The 18,019-nt window shown below is 63.1% G+C and overlaps 1 protein-coding gene and 1 long non-coding RNA gene across 2 annotated transcripts; both read left to right on the top strand.

Annotated features, from left to right (window-relative positions):
- Positions 1–443: 443 nt before the first annotated feature.
- LOC148591864 (uncharacterized) lies at positions 444–1,174 on the top strand. The gene is made up of 2 exons (XR_015914010.1): positions 444–520; positions 1,142–1,174. It is a non-coding gene; the product is annotated as an uncharacterized LOC148591864 (long non-coding RNA).
- A 1,581-nt stretch (positions 1,175–2,755) lies between these two features.
- Positions 2,756–17,841, top strand: LOC148591863 (serine/threonine-protein kinase MARK2-like; the record flags this gene model as incomplete). Its single annotated transcript, XM_088536661.1, has 8 exons — positions 2,756–2,812; positions 8,958–9,131; positions 10,140–10,193; positions 11,120–11,168; positions 12,350–12,415; positions 14,617–14,687; positions 15,293–15,349; positions 17,590–17,841. Coding segments are annotated over exons 1-8 (780 nt in total), but the record flags the coding sequence as incomplete, so codon positions are not given.
- Positions 17,842–18,019: the final 178 nt, after the last annotated feature.

The raw sequence follows: 18,019 nt of genomic DNA, 5'->3' as shown, positions 1-18,019 counted from the left end.
TCCAGGTGGCTTCAGGTCTCGATGTCCCCATGAGTCCAAGTGTCCCAAGGTCTCAATGTCCCCAAGTGTCCGGGTGGCTTCGGGTCTCACTGTCCTCAGGGATCCGGGTGTCCCCATCCTCAGTGTCCCCAGGTCTCGATGTCCCCAAGGGTCCTGGTGTCCCCAAGGGTCTTGGTGTCCCCAGGGGTCCAGGTGGCTCCGGTCTCGCTGTCCCCAAGGGTCCTGGTGTCCCCACGTCCCGGTGTCCCCAGGTCTCGATGTCCCCAAGTGTCTGGGTGGCTCCGGGTCTCGATGTCCCCAATTGTCCGGGTGGCTCCAGCCTTCATGTCCCCAAGGGTCCCAGTGTCCCCAAGGGTCCCGGTGTCCCCAGGTCTCGGTGTCCCCAGGGTCCAGGTGGCTCTGGTCTCACTGTCCCCAGGGATCCCGGTGTCCCCGTCCTCGGTGTCCCCAAGGGTCCAGGTGTCCCCAGGTCTCGATGTCCCCAATTGTCCGAGTGGCTCCAGCCTTGATGTCCCCAAGGGTCCGGGTGTCCCCGTCCTCAGTGTCCCCAAGGTCCCGGTGTCCCCAGGTCTCGATGTCCCCAAGTGTCTGGGTGGCTTCGGGTCTTGATGTCCCCAAGTGTCCAGGTGTCCCCATCCTTGGTGTCCCCAAGGGTCCCGGTGTCCCCAGGTCTCGATGTCCCCATGAGTCCAGTGTCCCTGTCCTCGATGTCCCCAAGTGTCTGGGTGGCTCCGGGTCTCGATGTCCCCAATTGTCCGGGTGGCTCCAGCCTTGATGTCCCCAAGGGTCCCAGTGTCCCCAAGGGTCCCGGTGTCCCCAGGTCTCAGTGTCCCCAGGGTCCAGGTGGCTCCAGTCTCGCTGTCCCCAGGGATCCGGGTGTCCCCATTCTCGGTGTCCCCAAGGGTCCCAGTGTCCCCAGGTCTCGCTGTCCCCAAGGGTCCTGGTGTCCCCAAGGGTCCCAGTGTCCCCAAGGGTCTTGGTGTCCCCAAGGGTCTTGGTGTCCCCAGGGGTCCAGGTGGCTCCGGTCTCACTGTCCCCAGGGATCCGGGTGTCCCCGTCCTCGGTGTCCCCAAGGGTCCTGGTGTCCCCAGGTCTCGCTGTCCCCAAGGGTCCCAGTGTCCCCAGGTCTCGCTGTCCCCAGGTCTCGATGTCCCCAAGGGTCCCGGTGTCCCCATGTCCCCATGTCCCCCACCGTGTCCCCATGATGTTCAGTGTCCCCATGTCCCCAAGTCCCCATGATATTTGGTGTCCCCATGGGGCCTGGGGGGTGGCGGGACCCATGTGTGGGGTCCCTATGGGTGGGGGGACCCACAGATGGGGTGGGGGGACCCACATATGGGGGGTCTGGGGGTCCCTATGGGGGGGACCCATAACTGGGGGCCGGGGGGGGGTCAGGGGTGGGGGGGGACCCCCCTAAAGGGGCGGGAGGCTGTAGGAAAGGGGCGGGGCCTGGAAATGGGCGGGGCCTGGGGAAAGGGGGGCGGAAAGGGGCGGGGCCTCCCCCAGGTGCTGGAATGTTGGGGGGGGTCTTAAAGGGGCGGGGACACTGGGGGGTGGGAGGTGTCCTCTTAAAGGGGCAGGACACCGGATGGGGCGGGGATACCTCGAAGGAGGACACGGGGGGGGGGCTTCTTAAAGGGACAGGGGCTTCTTAAAGGAGCGGGGGCACCTTAACGGCGTGGGGGGGCATCCTGAGAGGTGACAAATAAACCAGGAGGTCCCTTTAAGAGAAACAGTGGTTCTTAAAGGGGCAGAGTCATTCTAAAGGGGATGGGGGGCTGTGTAAGGCACGGGGGGGTCTTAAAGGGATAGGGGGGGCCTTAAAGAAATGGGCGGGGCTTAAAGAAATGGGGGGGGCTTAAAGAAATGGGGGGGGGCCTTAAAGAAATGGGGGGGGCATTTAAAGGTGGACCACGGGGGGGCGGGACCGCCGCCTGGCCCCGCCCCCGCCCCGTCTGGGGCCCGTGGGGGGCGCGGTCGGAGTCTGGCCACGCCCCCACATCCTGTATGGGGGCGGGGCTTGTGCCCCACATCTGTCCCCCCCCCAAACACCGAGTAGCTCCGCCCCCCTCCCCCGTTATGGGGTGAGGGGAAGGGGGAAATGAAGAGGGGGATTCGGCTGTTTCCGTCCGTTTTCCGGAAATTCCCGATGTTGTCGCCGGGGGGGTTCGGGTGTTTCCGTGCGTTCGGGGTGTTGCGGGGGGGGAGAACTCGGCTCTTTCCGAGCACGTGGCGGGAATTACCGAAGGGAGCCGAATCTCCGGAAAGAGCCGAAGACGCGGAGCCGAGCGCGGCGCCTCTTCGGCAATTTCCGTAAACCCTCCGGAAAGAGCCGAAGTTGAGCGGGGCGGGCAGGGCGGGCGGCGGTCGTTCCGGGAGCGGCGAAACCTTCCGGAAAGCCCCGAAGGCGGCGGCGGAAAGAGCCGAAGCGGCGCGGGGAGGCGGGTCGGGTGTTTCCGGCGGCCGCGGCGGAAACAGCCGAGCGCCGGCGGCCGCCGCCATGTTGGGAGCCGCTGGGCGCTGAGGGGAGCGTGAGGCGACCGCGGCCGCTTCCCCCTTTTCCCGTTTTCCCCCCTTTCCCGTTATCCCGATCCCGGTTTTTCCCCCTTTTCCCGCCCCTGGCCCTTCCCCCGGTTCCCCCCCCATGCCGTTGGTTCGGCCCCCGCCCGCCCCCTGAGCGCGGCGCGGGGCTGCCGCGTCCCCCCCCCCCGGCTCCCCCCTATCGCGATAGTCGCCGGGGGCGGGGGGGGCCGCCATGTCGAGCGGCGGCCGCGGGTCGCAGCCCCCCGGCACCGAGAGGGACGCGGAGCAGGTAGGACATGGGGGGGGGCGGCTTGGGGGGGGGCCCTTCCTATGGGGACAACGGGGGGACCCCCCTTCCTATGGGGAGAATTTGGGGACCCCCCTCATATGGGGACAATGGGGGGACCCCCCCTCATATAGGGGGAACGGGAACCCCCCCTTCCTATGGGGAGAATGGGGGGACCCCCCTTCATATAGGGGCAATGGGAACCCCCCTCTTCCTATAGGGAGAGCGGGGGGACCCCCCTTCCTATGGGGTGAATAGGGGGACCCCCCTCTTCCTATGGGGAGAATGGGGGGGACCCCTCTTCCTATGGGGACAACGGGGGGACCCCCCTTCCTATGGGGAGAACAGGGGAACCCCCCTTCCTATGGGGTGAATAGGGGGACCCCCCTCTTCCTATGGGGAAAATGGGGGGGACCCCCCTTCCTATAGGGACAACGGGGGGACCCCCCTCATATAGGGACAACGGGAACCCCCCTCTTCCTATGGGGAGAATGGGGGGACCCCATTAATATAGGGAGAACAGGGACCCCCCTCATATGGGGACAACGGGGGGACCCCCCTTCCTATAGGGAGAATAGGGGGACCCCCCTTCCTATAGGGAGAATGGGGGGACCCCCCCTTCCTATGGGGAGAATGGGGGGACCCTCCTTCATATAGGGACAACGGGGACCCCCCTTCTCATATAGGGAGAATGGGGACCCCCCCCCTTCATATAGGGGCAACGTGGACTCTCCCTTCCTATGGGGACAATGGGGGGACCCCCCCCTTCATATAGGGCAATGGGGACCCCCCGTTCGTATAGGGAGATCAGGGACCCCCCTTCCTATGGGGAGAATGGGGGGGACCCCCTTCCTATAGGGACAACGGGGACCCCCCTTTTCATATAGGGAGAATGGGGGGACCCCCCCATATAGGGAGAGCCTGGACCCCCCCCCCATTCATATGGGGAAAATGGGGACCCCCCCTTCATATAGGGGATGTGGGGGGACCCCCCTTCCTATGGGGAGAATGGGGGGACCCCCCTTCATATAGGGGAGACCCAGGACCCCCCCATTTATATAGGGGACATAGGGACCCCCCCCTTCATATAGGGGGACCCTGGACCCCCCCATATATAGGGGGAAACTGCCCCCCCCTTCCTATAGGGGACCCCCCCAGGAGACCCTTTTTTGGGGGATTTATCCCCAAAACCAGGAAGGGGGGGCCTGTGATTGGGGGGGGGGGGCTCAAGGGCGGGGGGGAATTCCCGAATTCCCGGTTTATGGATGCGCCGCCCCCCCCCCATGGAATTCCCGGGTGTTTCGGGTCCCCCCGGGATCCATAGGGAATGCGGGGGAGCCCCCCCCCCCCTTCCCAACCCTATGGATCCCGCCCGGATCCGGGATGGATCCGCAGGGATCCCGGCCGGAAAACCTCGGGAACGTCGGGAAAACCCGCGCTTCCGAGCGGGATCCTCTTCCCGGATTATATAAGAGCGCCGGATAATTATTCCCGGCTTCGTTAGCGCCCGGAGCGTCTGCCGGCTCCGGAGCCGCTTCCCGCATTCCGGGGGCTTCGGAAGCAGGAAAATCCCCCCCGCTCGCGCGGCTCCCGTTTGCCGTTTTCCGTCGTTTTTTCATGGATTTATCCCAAAAAACCCTCCCGATCCCGAAATTTAAGCCTGGATCCATTGGAAGGAGCCGCTCCGAGCGGGAAAACCGGGAAGTGCCGCCGTTTCCCTGGAGAAGCCCCCTCATCCCGTCGCTTTTCCCTGTTTTTCCCCTGCGTTTTTCCCTTTTCCGTCTTTTTTCCCCCCGGGATAATAGGGAAGAGCCGTCGCCGTCGCTCCTCATCCGGCTTCCGAGCGGGATCTTCCCGATCCCGTTTGGGAAGCGCCGATCCGGCTCCGGCTTCATCCCGAGGCTCCGGGCCGGGATCCCGGCGGCCGCGTTGGGAATCCGCGGGATCCGGCCCCGTTTTCCGGGAACGGGGATCCCGTTTTCCTCCCTCGCGGCCGGATCCCGACGTTCCGCCCCGCGGGAAGGGGGTTTTTCCCTTTTCCCGCCTTCATTCCGGAATCCGCTCCGTGTCGGACAGGCAGATCCCACCCGGCACCCGGAGGAATCCGGTGGGATCCGCTCGGATCCGTCCTGGGATCGGATCCGTTGGGAAGCGCCATTCCCGGCACCATTCCCGGCGCTTTGGGGGCGTCCGGAGCAGATTCCGGAGGCGGCGCCGGGATCCGCCGGAATTCCGGGGCTCCGGCGCGGGCGGCAGAACCGGTCGGGCCGGTCCTGGCCCGGTCGGATCCCGCCCCGAGGGAGCGCCCGGAATTCCGCCCCGGAAGGGCGCCCGGAATCCGCTCCCCGCCCCGGGCTGGGAAAAGCGCCGGGAATCGCCCGGATCATCCCGCGGGATCGGGAACGCCGGCGGCGGCTTTTCCCGGCATCCGGAATCGGTGGGTGTCCCGCGGATCCCCCCCCTTCCGCTTTTCCGGCTTTTCCCGCCCCAAACGCGGCCGGATCAGGAAGCGGCTCCGGGAAAAGGCCTGGGAAGCGCCGGCGTTCCCGGGAAAACCGCCCTCGGGACCAGGCGCGATCCCGGTTTTCCGGAGCGGGAGCCCCGGCCGCTCCCTGGGATCCAGCGGAAGCTCCGGAGCCGGGAGCCGCTCCCGGCTCTTCCCGGAAATCCCGGAGACGACTCCGGTTTTTGGGAAGCGCCGCATTCCCACACACAGGCGGGGGGGGGGGTTTATCCCTCTCCTTTTTCCCAAAATTCCCGTTTTTTCCGCAGCCGGAGCGGCGGCTTTCCCGGCATTCCCGGATAATCGCTCCGCGTTTTTCCTTGTTTCCCGGAGCGACCGGATCCCTGTGGGGCGGCTCCGGCCGCGCTCGTTTTCCTTGGATCCAGCCGCTCCCGGAAGCAGGAAAATCCCCCCCTCCCCCACGACATTCCCGGCTTTCCGTCCCCGCCGGGGGATCCGGTGCCGCTTCCCGGCCCTTCCCGCTTCCTTTCCCGCCCCCTTTTCCCTCCCGGATGCGGGAAAGCTCCGGAAAGCCGCAGGGATGCGGGATGGGAGCGGGATCCAGGGGAATGATCCGGGTCCGGATCAAGGGGCAGCCGGGAATTCCGCTCAGCCCCCTCATTCCCTTTGGATGCAGCAGCCGGGAGAAGTCGGCTCCGGACGGGGAATTTTCCCGTCTTTTTTCCCGTTTTTCCTCCCGGAATCCGCCCGGGAAGCGGCTCCTTCCGCCCCTCCACGCGGGGCCTTTCCCGGCGCTTCCTCTCCGGATCCATCCGGATCCTCTTGGGAAATTCCCACACCACAGCCGGAAAGCAGCGCTCTTGGATTACCCTGGATTTTCCTGGATTTTCCCCCGGATTTCCCTGGATTTCCTCCCGGATTTCCCCAGATTTTCCCCGGATTTTCCTGGATTTTCCGAGATTTTTCCCTGGATTTCCTCCCGGATTTCCCCAGATTTTCCCCGGATTTCCCTGGATTTTCCGAGATTTTTCCCTGGATTTCCCCAGATTTTCCCCAGATTTTCCCCGGATTTTCCCCGGATTTCCTCCCAGATTTTCCCCGGATTTCCTCCCAGATTTTCCCCGGATTTCCCCGGATTTCCCCGGATTTTCCCCAGATTTTCCTGGATTTTCCGAGATTTTCCCCTGGATTTTCCCATTTCTTTTCCCGTCCGCCCTCCCTCTATTCCATGGAAGGAGCCGCTGCCCCCTGGACTCCTGGGCCCTCCTCCGGCTCCGGCGCTTCCCGATAAACAGCGGCAAAATTGGGAATACCGGGAATACCGGGACTGGCTCCCTTCCCCGTTTTCCCATGGAATCTTCTCTGCTCCGGTGGGAATGATCCCGGGCCGCCCGCGTTGCTCCGGGAAAAGCGGGAAGAGACTTTTCCGGGCGGGATGTGCTGGGACGGAGCATCCCGGAAAACCGCCCGGTCGGCTCCGCGCTCCGGAATATGGGAATGCCGGAGTGTGGGAATGCTGGAGCGTGAGAATATGGGAATTCCAGAGTGTGGGAATGCCGACTCCTAGAATGCCGGAGCGTGGGAATGCGGGAATGCCGGAGCACGGGAATATGGGAATGCCAGAGTGTGGGAATGCCGGCTCCCAGAATGCGGGAATGCCGGAGCACGGGAATATGGGAATGCCGGCTCCCAGAATGCCGGAGCGCGGGAATGCCGTGACGCTTTTCCCAAGGGAAACCCTGCGACGCTCGGGAAGGCCCCGGGATGCAGCCGCTTCCTGCCCTTTTCCAAAGAATTCCCAGGAAAAGCCGAGCGGAACCTGCGGAAGGGGGAGGATCCCGACAGGGGGAGCGGGAGGAAATTCCCGTTCCCGGGAATTGGCTCTTTCCGCAAATCCCGCCCCCTTCTCGGGCGGTGCCGGCGCTCGGATGCGGATCCCGCCGGATCCCGCTGGATCCCGTGGGATTTGGGGCCGGCGCCGCCGTTTTCCGAGGGTTTTTCCCCACTTTTTGGTGCGGGGAGGGGAGATCCACGCGGATCCGCTCGGGATCCCAGCCGGAAGCGCCGGATCCGGGATGAGGCGGGAAAATCGGGGAGAAATCGGAATTCCGGGATGTCGGAGCCGCCATTCCGGGGTGGGCGGATGACGCCGGCATTCCCGGGAAAGTGGAAAACTGGGAAAATCCCCCGGAAGGCCCCGGCTGGAGCCGCTTGGAAGGGAAAAACCTGCCGGATTCCGGAGCTTGGGAATTCCCAGGGGCGGCGGCTTCCGCTCCGGAACGTCGCTCCGGAGCATCCCGGCTTTCCCAGCCTGGAGCGTTGGGAATCCCCCCTCCCCCCCCTTGCTAATTAACGGAGCTGTAATTAACGGTGGGGGGAGGGGTTGGAGCGCGGCCTCTTCCCATGGGAATCTCCAATTCCGCCGTTTCCAGCGGGAAGGGAAGATTCCCAAATTGGGGGGTTGGGAATGCCGCATTCCGGAGCCGTTTCCCCCCCCCCCGGATTCCCTGTTTTCCTGGTGTTTTCCCGTCGCGGTGCTGGGGAAAAGCGGGAATTTTCCCGGCGTTTCGGGGTGAAACCGCAGGGATTTGGGTATCCGGAGGGGGAATCCGGGTGTCCCGGGATGGGGTTGAGCGGAAAACCGGGATATTTGGGCCCAGTGGGATTGAAATCCCGGTTTCCGGGGGGAAAACTGGGATCCGGGCGCCTTTTGGGGGGAAAACTGGGATATTTGGGCTCCGGCTTCCGGAATGTCCTGGTGGGGGATCCGGGCGGGTGACGGCACAGCCGGAGCCCGGGGTCCCGTCACCCGCCTGGGGGTGACACCGTCCGGTGACGACAGCGGCGGCGCCAACAGGCGGCCGGGTGACACCCCGGGTGTCCCAACACACCTATGGGTGACACCCCCTCAGGTGACACCCCGTTAGGTGACACCCCAGGTGTCCCAACACCCCGATGGGTGACAGTTTGGGTGACAACCGGGGCCTCCCCGCGCCCGTTCAGGTGACAACGTGAGTGTCCTGGTGCCTCTTAAATGACACCCGTTTGGGTGACACTTTGGGTGACACCCCCTCAGGTGACACCCCTTTAGGTGACAACACAGGTGACCCAACACCCATTGGGGTGACAAGAGGGGCCTCCCAACACCCGTTTGGGTGACGCTCTGGGTGACAACGTGGGTGTCCCGACACCCCTTTAGGTGACACCGTTTAGGTGACAACCCAGGTGACTCAACACCCATTTGGGTGACAATAGGGACTTCCCAACACCCCTCTGGGTGACGCTCTGGGTGACAACACGGGTGTCCTGACATCCCTTTAGGTGACACCGTTTAGGTGACGATCCAGATGACCCAACACCCACTGGGGTGACAACAGGGGCCTCCCAACACCTGTTTGGGTGACACCGCTTTGGGTGACAACCCAGGTGACCCAACACCCGTTTGGGTGACAACAGGGGCTTCCCAACACCTGTTTGGGTGACGCTTTGGGTGACAACACGGGTGTCCTGATGCCCTTTTAGGTGTCACTGCTTTAGGTGACAACACAGGTGACTTAACACCCGTTTGGGTGACAACAGGGGCCTCCCAACACCCGTTTGGGTGACAACAGGCACTTCCCAACACCCGTTCGGGTGCCGCTCCGGGTGCCAACGCGTTGTCCCCGTGTCCCCCCGTGTCCCCAGGCCGAGGCCAAGGCCGGTGGCGGTGGCAGCGTCCCCAAGGTCCCCGCGATGCCGCGCGGCCGCCCCGGCGGTGACGAACAGCCGCACGTGGGGAACTACCGGCTGCTCAAGACCATCGGAAAAGGGAACTTCGCCAAGGTGAAGCTGGCCCGGCACGTGCTCACCGGGAAGGAGGTGGGTGACATTGGGGACCCTGGGGACACTGGGGACATTGGGGACACCAGGGACACCATGGGGACACGGGATGGGGACATGGGACACCACAGGGACAGGGAACTTCGCCAAGGTGGAGCTGGCCCGGCACGTGCTCACCGGGAAGGAGGTGGGTGACACCGCGAGGGGACATTGGGGACATTGGGGACACCGTGGGGACATTGGGGACACCATGGGGACATTGGGGACACGGGATGGGGACATGGGACACCATAGGGACAGGGAACTTGGCCAAGGTGACGCTGGTGCCGCACGTGGTCACCGGGCAGGAGGTGGGTGACACCGTGAGGGGACAGTGGGGACACCATGGGGACACCATGGGGACATTGGGGACACGGGATGGGGACAGGGAACTTGGCCAAGGTGACGCTGGCCCGGCACGTGCTCACCGGAAAGGAGGTGGGTGACAGCGAGGGGACACCGCGAGGGGACACCATGGGGACATTGGGGACACTGGGGACACTGCCACCGTGTGGGGACACGGGATGGGGACAGGGAACTTGGTCAAGGTGACACTGGCCCAGCACGTGCTCACCGGGAAGGAGGTGGGTGACACCGCGAGGGGACATTGGGGACGCCACGGGGACACTGGGGACACCGCAGGGACACTGGGGACACCGTGGGGACATTGGGGACATCAGGGACGCCATGGGGACATTGGGGACGCCATGGGGACATTGGGGACACCATGGGGACACTGGGGACACTGCCATGGGGACAGGGGATGGGACATGGGACAGGGACATCACCATGAGGACGTCACCGGGACAGGGACATGGGACGGGGACATGAGACAGGGATGTCACCAGGACGGGGACACGGGACAGGGACACGGGACGGGGACGTCACCGGGACGGGGACACAGGACAGGGATGTCACCGGGATGGGGACATGGGACGGGGACGTCACCGGGACGGGGACACAGGACAGGCCGCGCGAGGTGACGCCGTCACCCCCGTGTCCCCGCAGGTGGCCGTGAAGATCATTGACAAGACCCAGCTCAACTCGTCCAGCCTGCAGAAGGTGACACAGGGACACGTGGGGACACGTGGGGACATGCGGGGACACGGGACACGTGGTGATGCGGGCTGGCACGGTGACGCGCGGTGACGCGGTGCCGTTGTGGTGACATCGCGGTGACACGCGGTGCCGTGTGGTGACACTGCGGTGCCAGCGCGGTGACATTGTGCCGTCACGGTGACGTGGTAGTGACATCACGGTGCCATCGTGGTGCTGTTGTGGTGCCGTCGCGGTGACGTGCGGTGCTGTCATGGTGACATCACGGTGACATTGTGGTGCCGTCGCGGTGACATCACGGTGACACTGCGGTGCTGTCACGGTGACATTGTGGTGCCATCGCGGTGCCGTTGCGGTGCTGTCGCGGTGACACGCGGTACCGTCATGGTGACACCATGGCGTTGTCGCGGTGACGTCACGGTGACATCACGGTGCTGTTGTGCTGCTGTCGCAGTGCCATCACAGTGACACGCGGTGCCGTCGCGGTGACATTGTGGTGCTGTCGTGGTGCCATCACGGTGACGTCATGGTGACGCTGCGGTGACGTCGCGGTGACAATTGCGGTGTCACATGGTGCCGTCGCGGTGACATTGTGGTGCTGTTGCGGTGCCGTCGCGGTGACGCGTGGTGCCATCACAGTGACGCGCGGCGATGTCATGGTGCTGTTGCGGTGACGCTGCGGTGTCACATGGTGCCGTCGCGGTGACATCATGGTTGTTGTCGCGGTGCCATCGTGGTGACATGTGGTGACGTCGCAGTGACGCGCGGCGATGTCATGGTGACGTCGCGGTGACACGCGGTGCTGTTGCGGTGATGCCGCGGTGACGTCACGGTGACACCGTGGTGACATTGCGGTACCGTCGCGGTGACACTGCGGTGCCGTCGCGGTGTCACACGGTGACGTCACGGTGACGTCACGGTTGTCCCCACAGCTGTTCCGGGAGGTGCGGATCATGAAGGTCCTCAACCACCCCAACATCGGTGAGCGCCACCGCCGCGTCCCCGTGTCACCCGTGTCACCCGTGTCACCGCCGTGTCCCTGTGGCACCGGTGTCACCGCGGGGTCCCCGTGTCCCTGCTGTCCCCGTGTCCCAGGTGTCCTCATGGCCCCAGTGTCACCCCATGTCCCTGGTGCCACCACGGTGTCCCCAGGGTCCCCATGTCACCCCATGTCTCCATGTCCCTGATGTCCCCATGTCACTGCAGTGTCCCTGTGTCCCTGGTGTCACCCCGTGCCCCCATGGTGTCCCTGTGTCCCCGTGTCCCCCCATGTCCCCGCTGTCCCCCCATGTCCTTGGTGTTCCCCCATGTCCCTGATGTCCCTGGTGTCACCCCGTGTCCCTGGTGTCCCCATGTCCCTCATGCCACCCGGTGTCACCCCATGTCACTGCAGTGTCCCCATGTATCCCCATGTCCCCATGTGTCCCCATGTCCCCGGTGTCATTGCAGTGTCCCCAGCGTCCCCATGGTGTTCCTGTGCTGTCCCCATGTCCCCATGTGTCCCCATGTCACCCCGGTGTCACCACAGTGTCCCCGTGTCCCTGGTGTCACCCCATGTCCCCAGGGTCTCCCCATGTCACCCCCTGTCTTCATGTCCCTGGTGTCCCCCTGTGTCCCCATATGTCCCCCCATGTCCTCCCGTGTCACCCCGGTGTCACTGTGGTGTCCCCATGTCCCCACATCCCTGGTGTCACTGCAGTGTCCCCATGTCCCCCTGTGTCACCCTGGTGTCCCCATGATGTCCCCATGTCCCCCCATGTCCTCACGGTGTCCCCATGTCACCCTGGTGTCGCCCCCGTGTCCCTGCGGTGACCCCATGTCCTCCCCGTGTCCCCCCATGTCCCCCCGTGTCCCCATGTCCCCATGTCACCCCGGTGTTCCCCCGGTGTCACCGCGGTGTCCCTATGTCCCCCCCGTGTCCTCCTGTGTCCCCGTGTCCCTGGTGTCCCCCCCGTGTCCCCCCATGTCACCGCGCTGTCCCCATGTCCCCCGTGTCCCCCCGTGTCCCCATGTCCCCATGTCCCCCCATGTCACCGCGCTGTCCCCATGTCCCCCGTGTCCCCATGTCCCCATGTCCCCCCATGTCACCGCGCTGTCCCCATGTCCCCCATGTCCCCATGTCCCCCTGTCCCCATGTCACCCCGGTGTCCCCATGTCCCCAGTGAAGCTGTTCGAGGTCATCGAGACGGAGAAGACCCTGTACCTGGTGATGGAGTACGCGAGCGGGGGTGAGCGGGGACACGGGGACAATGGGGACAATGGGGACAACGGGGGGACATGGGGACAACAGGGACAATGGGGACAACGAGGGGACATGGGGGCAACGGGGACAATGGGGGACAACGGGGGGACACGGGGACAACGGGGACATGGGGGGATATGGGGACAACGGGGACATGGGGACACGGGGACATGGGGACAGCAAGGGGACAACGGGGGGACAATGGGGACACGGGGACAATGCGGGGACAACGGGGACACGGGGACACAGAGACATGGGGACATGGGGACAACAAGGGGGCAATGGGGGGACACGAGGACATGGGGACAACGAGGACCATAGGGGGACACGGGGACAGTGGGGACAACAGGGACAATGGGGACAACGAGGGGACAACGGGGGGACACGGGGACATGATGACATGGGGACAATGGGGGGACATGGGGACAACGGAGACAATGGGGACATTGGGGACAATGGGGGGACGTGGGGACAACAGGGACATTGGGGACATGGGGGGAGACAACGGGACAACAGGGACGGAGGGACAACGGGGACATGGGGGTAGAGGGACAATGAGGACAACGGGGGGGACAACAGAGACATGGGGACAACGGGGATGGGGGGACATGGGGACAATGGGACGTGGGGACAATGGGGGGACAACGGGGACAGCAGGGACAACAGGGGGACATTGGGGACAATGGGGGGACAACGGGGGAAACCTTGGGGACATGGGACAATGGGACAACGGGGGGACACAGAGACAACGGGGACAACGGGGGGACATTGGGGACGTGGGGGGGAGAACAGGGACAACGAGGACAACAGGGACACGGGGACAACAGGGGGACAACGGAACAACGGGGATGGGGGGACAGTGGGGGGACACGGGGACAAGAGCGGTACATTGGGGACATGGGGACACAGGGATAGGGATGGGGGACAACGGGGACACGGGGACAGGGACAAGGGGACAACGGGGATACAGGGACGTGGGGACAGAGGGACACAGGGAGGATGGGGACAGGGGACAATGGGAACGCGGGGGGGGCCAGGACAAACGCGGGGCTTGGGGACAGCGGGGGTGGCCCTGGGGACACAGGGGACGGGGCGGTGTCACCGGGTGGGGACAGCGGGGGTGGCCCTGCCCTGTGTCCCCTCCTGTGTCCCCTGTGTCCCCTCATGTTCCCTCCCATGTCCCCCCTGTGTCCTCATGTCCCCCCATGTCCCTGTCCCTGTGTCCCCGCTGTGTCCCCATGTGTCCCTGTCCCCATGTGTCCCCCATGTCCCCGTGTCCCCTCATGTGTCCTGTCACGTCTCCTCCCATGTCCCCCTGTGTCCCTGTCCCCTCATGTCCCCCCGTGTCCCCATATCCCCCTCTGTCCCCCCCGTGTCCCTCCGTGTCCCCCCCATGTCCCCATGTCCCCCCATGTCCCTGTCCCCCTGTGTCCCCCGTCTCTGTCCCCTCATGTGTCCCCTGTTTCTGTGTCCCATCATGTGTCCCCCCATGTCCCCTCCTGTGTCCCTGCTGTGTCCCCTGTGTCCCCATGTCCCCCCCATGTCCCCCCTTGTCCCCATTGTCCCCATGTCCCTGTGTCCCCCATTGTCCCCACGTCCCCCCATTGTCCCCACGTCCCCCCATTGTCCCCATGTCCTCCCGTGTCCCCATTGTCCCCATTCCCCCCATTGTCCCCATGTCCCCATTGTCCCCATGTCCCCCCATTGTCCCCACTGTCCCCGTTGTCCCCATTGTCCCCATTGTCCTCATTGTCCCCATGTCCCCATTGCCCCCATTGTCCCCATTGCCCCCATTGTCCCCATGTCCCCCCATTGTCCCCATTGTCCCCATGTCCCCATGTCCCCATTCCCCCCATTGTCCCCATGTCCCCCGTTGTCCCCGTTGTCCCCATTGTCCCCATTGTCCCCATTGTCCCCATTGTCCCCATGTCCCCCCATTGTCCCCATTGTCCCCATGTCCCCATGTCCCCATTCCCCCCATTGTCCCCATGTCCCCCGTTGTCCCCGTTGTCCCCATTGTCCCCATTGTCCCCATGTCCCCATTGTCCCCATTGTCCCCATTGTCCCCATGTCCCCCCATTGTCCCCATGTCCCCATTGTCCCCGTGTCCCCCCATTGTCCCCGTTGTCCCCATGTCCCCCCATTGTCCCCATTGTCCCCATGTCCCCATTGTCCCCATGTCCCCAGGTGAGGTCTTTGACTACCTGGTCGCTCACGGCCGCATGAAGGAGAAGGAGGCGAGAGCCAAGTTCAGACAGGTGGGACAATGGGGGGACATGGGGACAATGAGGGGACATGGGGACAATGGGGGGACATGGGGACAATGGGGACAATGAGGGGACATGGGGACAACGGGGGACATGGGGACATGGGGGGACATGGGGACAACGGGGACAACGGGGGACAATGGGGACAATGGGGGGAATGGGGGGACGTGGGGGGAATGGGGACAATGGGGTGAATGGGGACAATGGGGACATGGGGACAACGGGGGGACAATGGGGACAATGGGGGACATGGGGACAATGAGGGGACGTGGGGACAACGGGGGGAATGAGGGGACGTGGGGGACATGGGGACAATGGGGGGACATGGGGGATATGGGGACAATGGGGACAATGGGGGGACATGGGGACAACGGGGACAATGAGGGGATGTGGGGACAATGGGGGGACATGGGGACAATGGGGGACATGGGGACAATGGGGGGACGTGGGGACAATGGGGACAATGGGGGGACATGGGGACATGGGGGGACAATGGGGACCTGGGGGGACCCGGGGCCGCTCTGGGCACGTTGGGGACATTGGGGACATTGGGGACACTGGTGGCCCTGGGTCACGGTGGCCTCGTCCTGTCACAGATCGTGTCGGCCGTGCAGTATTGTCACCAGAAACGGATCGTGCACCGGGACCTCAAGGTGACGGTGGGGACAGTGAGGGGACGTGGGGGGACACGGGGACACGGGGACGATGAGGGGACAATGGGGACAATGGGGACAGTCCCCACATCCCCCCCAATTCCCGGCATTCCCAGTTTTCCAGGTGGAAAACCCGCTCCTTGACACCCCCCTCGACATCAAACTGACCCCATACCCCCAATAACCCCCCACATCTCCCCACATTTCCCCACAATTCCCACATTTTTCCATAGTTAATTCCTGACATTCCCACTTTTCCAGGCGGAAAATAACCCCATAACCCCCATAACCCCCAATAACCCCCCACATCTCCCCATATCCCCCCACATCCCCCCACATTTCCCCACAATTCCCGCATTTTTCCATAGTTAATTCCCGGCATTCCGGCTTTTCCAGGCCGAGAACCTCCTCCTGGACGCCTCCCTCAACATCAAACTGGCCCCATAGCCCCAATAACCCCCCACATCTCCCCACAATTCCCACATTTCTCCATAGTTAATTCCCGGCATTCCCGCTTTTCCAGGCGGAAAATAACCCCATAACCCCCATAACCCCCATAACCCCCATAACCCCCCACATCTCCCCACAATTCCCACATTTTTCCCGCTATTCCCGCTTTTCCAGGTGGAAAATAATCCGATAACCCCCATAGCTCCCATCTCCCCACATCTCCCCACATTTCCCCACAATTCCCACATTTCTCCATAGTTAATTCCCGGCATTCCCAGTTTTCCAGGCCGAGAACCTCCTCCTTGACACCCCCCTCAACATCAAACTGGCCCCATAGCCCCAATAACCCCCCACATTTCCCCACAATTCCCACGTTTTTCCATAGTTAATTCCCGACATTCCCACTTTTCCAGGCAGAAAATAACCCCATAGCCCCCAATAACCCCCCACATCCCCCCACATTTCTCCACAATTCCCACGTTTTTCCATAGTTAATTCCCGGCATTCCCGCTTTTCCAGGCAGAAAATAACCCCATAACCCCCATAGCCCCAATAACCCCCCACATCTCCCCACATTGCCCCACATTTTCTTACATTTTTCCTAGTTAATTCCCGACATTCCCGGTTTTCCAGGCGGAAAATAACCCCATAACCCCCCACATCTCCCCACATTTCCCCACAATTCCCACATTTTTCCTAGTTAATTCCCGACATTCCCGCTTTTCCAGGCGGAAAATAACCCCATAACCCCCATAACCCCCATAGCCCCCCACATCTCCCCACATCTCCCCACATTTCCCCACAATTCCCATGTTTTTCCATAGTTAATTCCCGGCATTCCCGCTTTTCCAGGCCGAGAACCTCCTCCTGGACTCCTCCCTCAACATCAAACTGGCCCCATAGCCCCAATAACCCCCCACATCCCCCCACATCTCCCCACAATTCCCACGTTTTTCCATAGTTAATTCCCGGCATTCCCGCTTTTCCAGGCAGAAAATAACCCCATAACCCCCATAGCCCCAATAACCCCCACATCTCCCCACATCTCCCCACATTTCCCCACATCCCCCCACAATTCCCACATTTCTCCATAGTTAATTCCCGACATTCCCGGTTTTCCAGGCGGAAAATAACCCCATAACACCCATAACCCCCATAGCCCCCATCTCCCCACATCTCCCCACATCTCTCCCCAATTCCCGGCATTCCCAGTTTTCCAGGTGGAAAACCCGCTCCTTGACACCCCCCTCAACATCAAACTGACCCCATAGCCCCAATAACCCCCCACATCTCCCCACATCTCCCCACATCTCCCCACATTTTCCCACAATTCCCACATTTTTCCTAGTTAATTCCCGACATTCCCGGTTTTCCAGGCAGAAAATAACCTCATAACCCCCATAGCCCTCAATAACCCCCCACATCTCCCCATATCCCCCCACATCTCCCCACATTTTCCCACAATTCCCACATTTCTCCATAGTTAATTCCTGACATTCCCACTTTTCCAGGCAGAAAATAACCCCATAACCCCTATAACCCCCACATCTCCCATAATTTTTCCACATTCTTCCCAACATTCCCGCTTTTCCAGGCCGAGAACCTCCTCCTGGACGCCTCCCTCAACATCAAACTGGCCCCATAGCCCCAATAACCCCCCACATCTCCCCACATCTCCCCACATCCCCCCCAATTCCCGACATTCCCGGTTTTCCAGGTAGAAAATAACCTCATAACCCCCACATTTTCCCACAATTCCCACATTCTTCCCGGCATTCCCGCTTTTCCAGGCCGAGAACCTCCTCCTGGACGCCTCCCTCAACATCAAGCTCGCCGACTTCGGCTTCGGGACGGAATTCCGGCCGGGATCGCAGCTGGACACGTTCTGCGGCTCCCCCCCCTACGCGGCCCCGGAGCTTTTCCAGGGCCGCCGCTACGGGGGCCCCGAGGTCGACGTGTGGAGCCTGGGGGTCATTTTGTACACGCTGGTCAGCGGCTCCCTGCCCTTCGACGGCCACAACCTCAAGGTGTGGGGCGGCTATGGGGCGGCTATGGGGCAGGCTATGGGGCGCTATGGGGCGGCTATGGGGCGCTATGGGGCAGGCTATGGGGCGCTATGGGGCAGGCTATGGGGCGCTATGGGGCAGCTATGGGGCGCTATGGGGCGGCTATGGGGCGCTATGGGGCAGGCTATGGGGCGCTATGGGGCAGCCATGGGGC

Source organism: Tinamus guttatus, unplaced genomic scaffold, assembly GCF_059628265.1.
Source record: "Tinamus guttatus ecotype Peru unplaced genomic scaffold, ASM5962826v1 Tinamus_guttatus_pri_ptg000691l, whole genome shotgun sequence".
Classification (NCBI taxonomy): domain Eukaryota; kingdom Metazoa; phylum Chordata; class Aves; order Tinamiformes; family Tinamidae; genus Tinamus; species Tinamus guttatus.
This window is presented reverse-complemented; position numbering and strand designations above follow the sequence as displayed.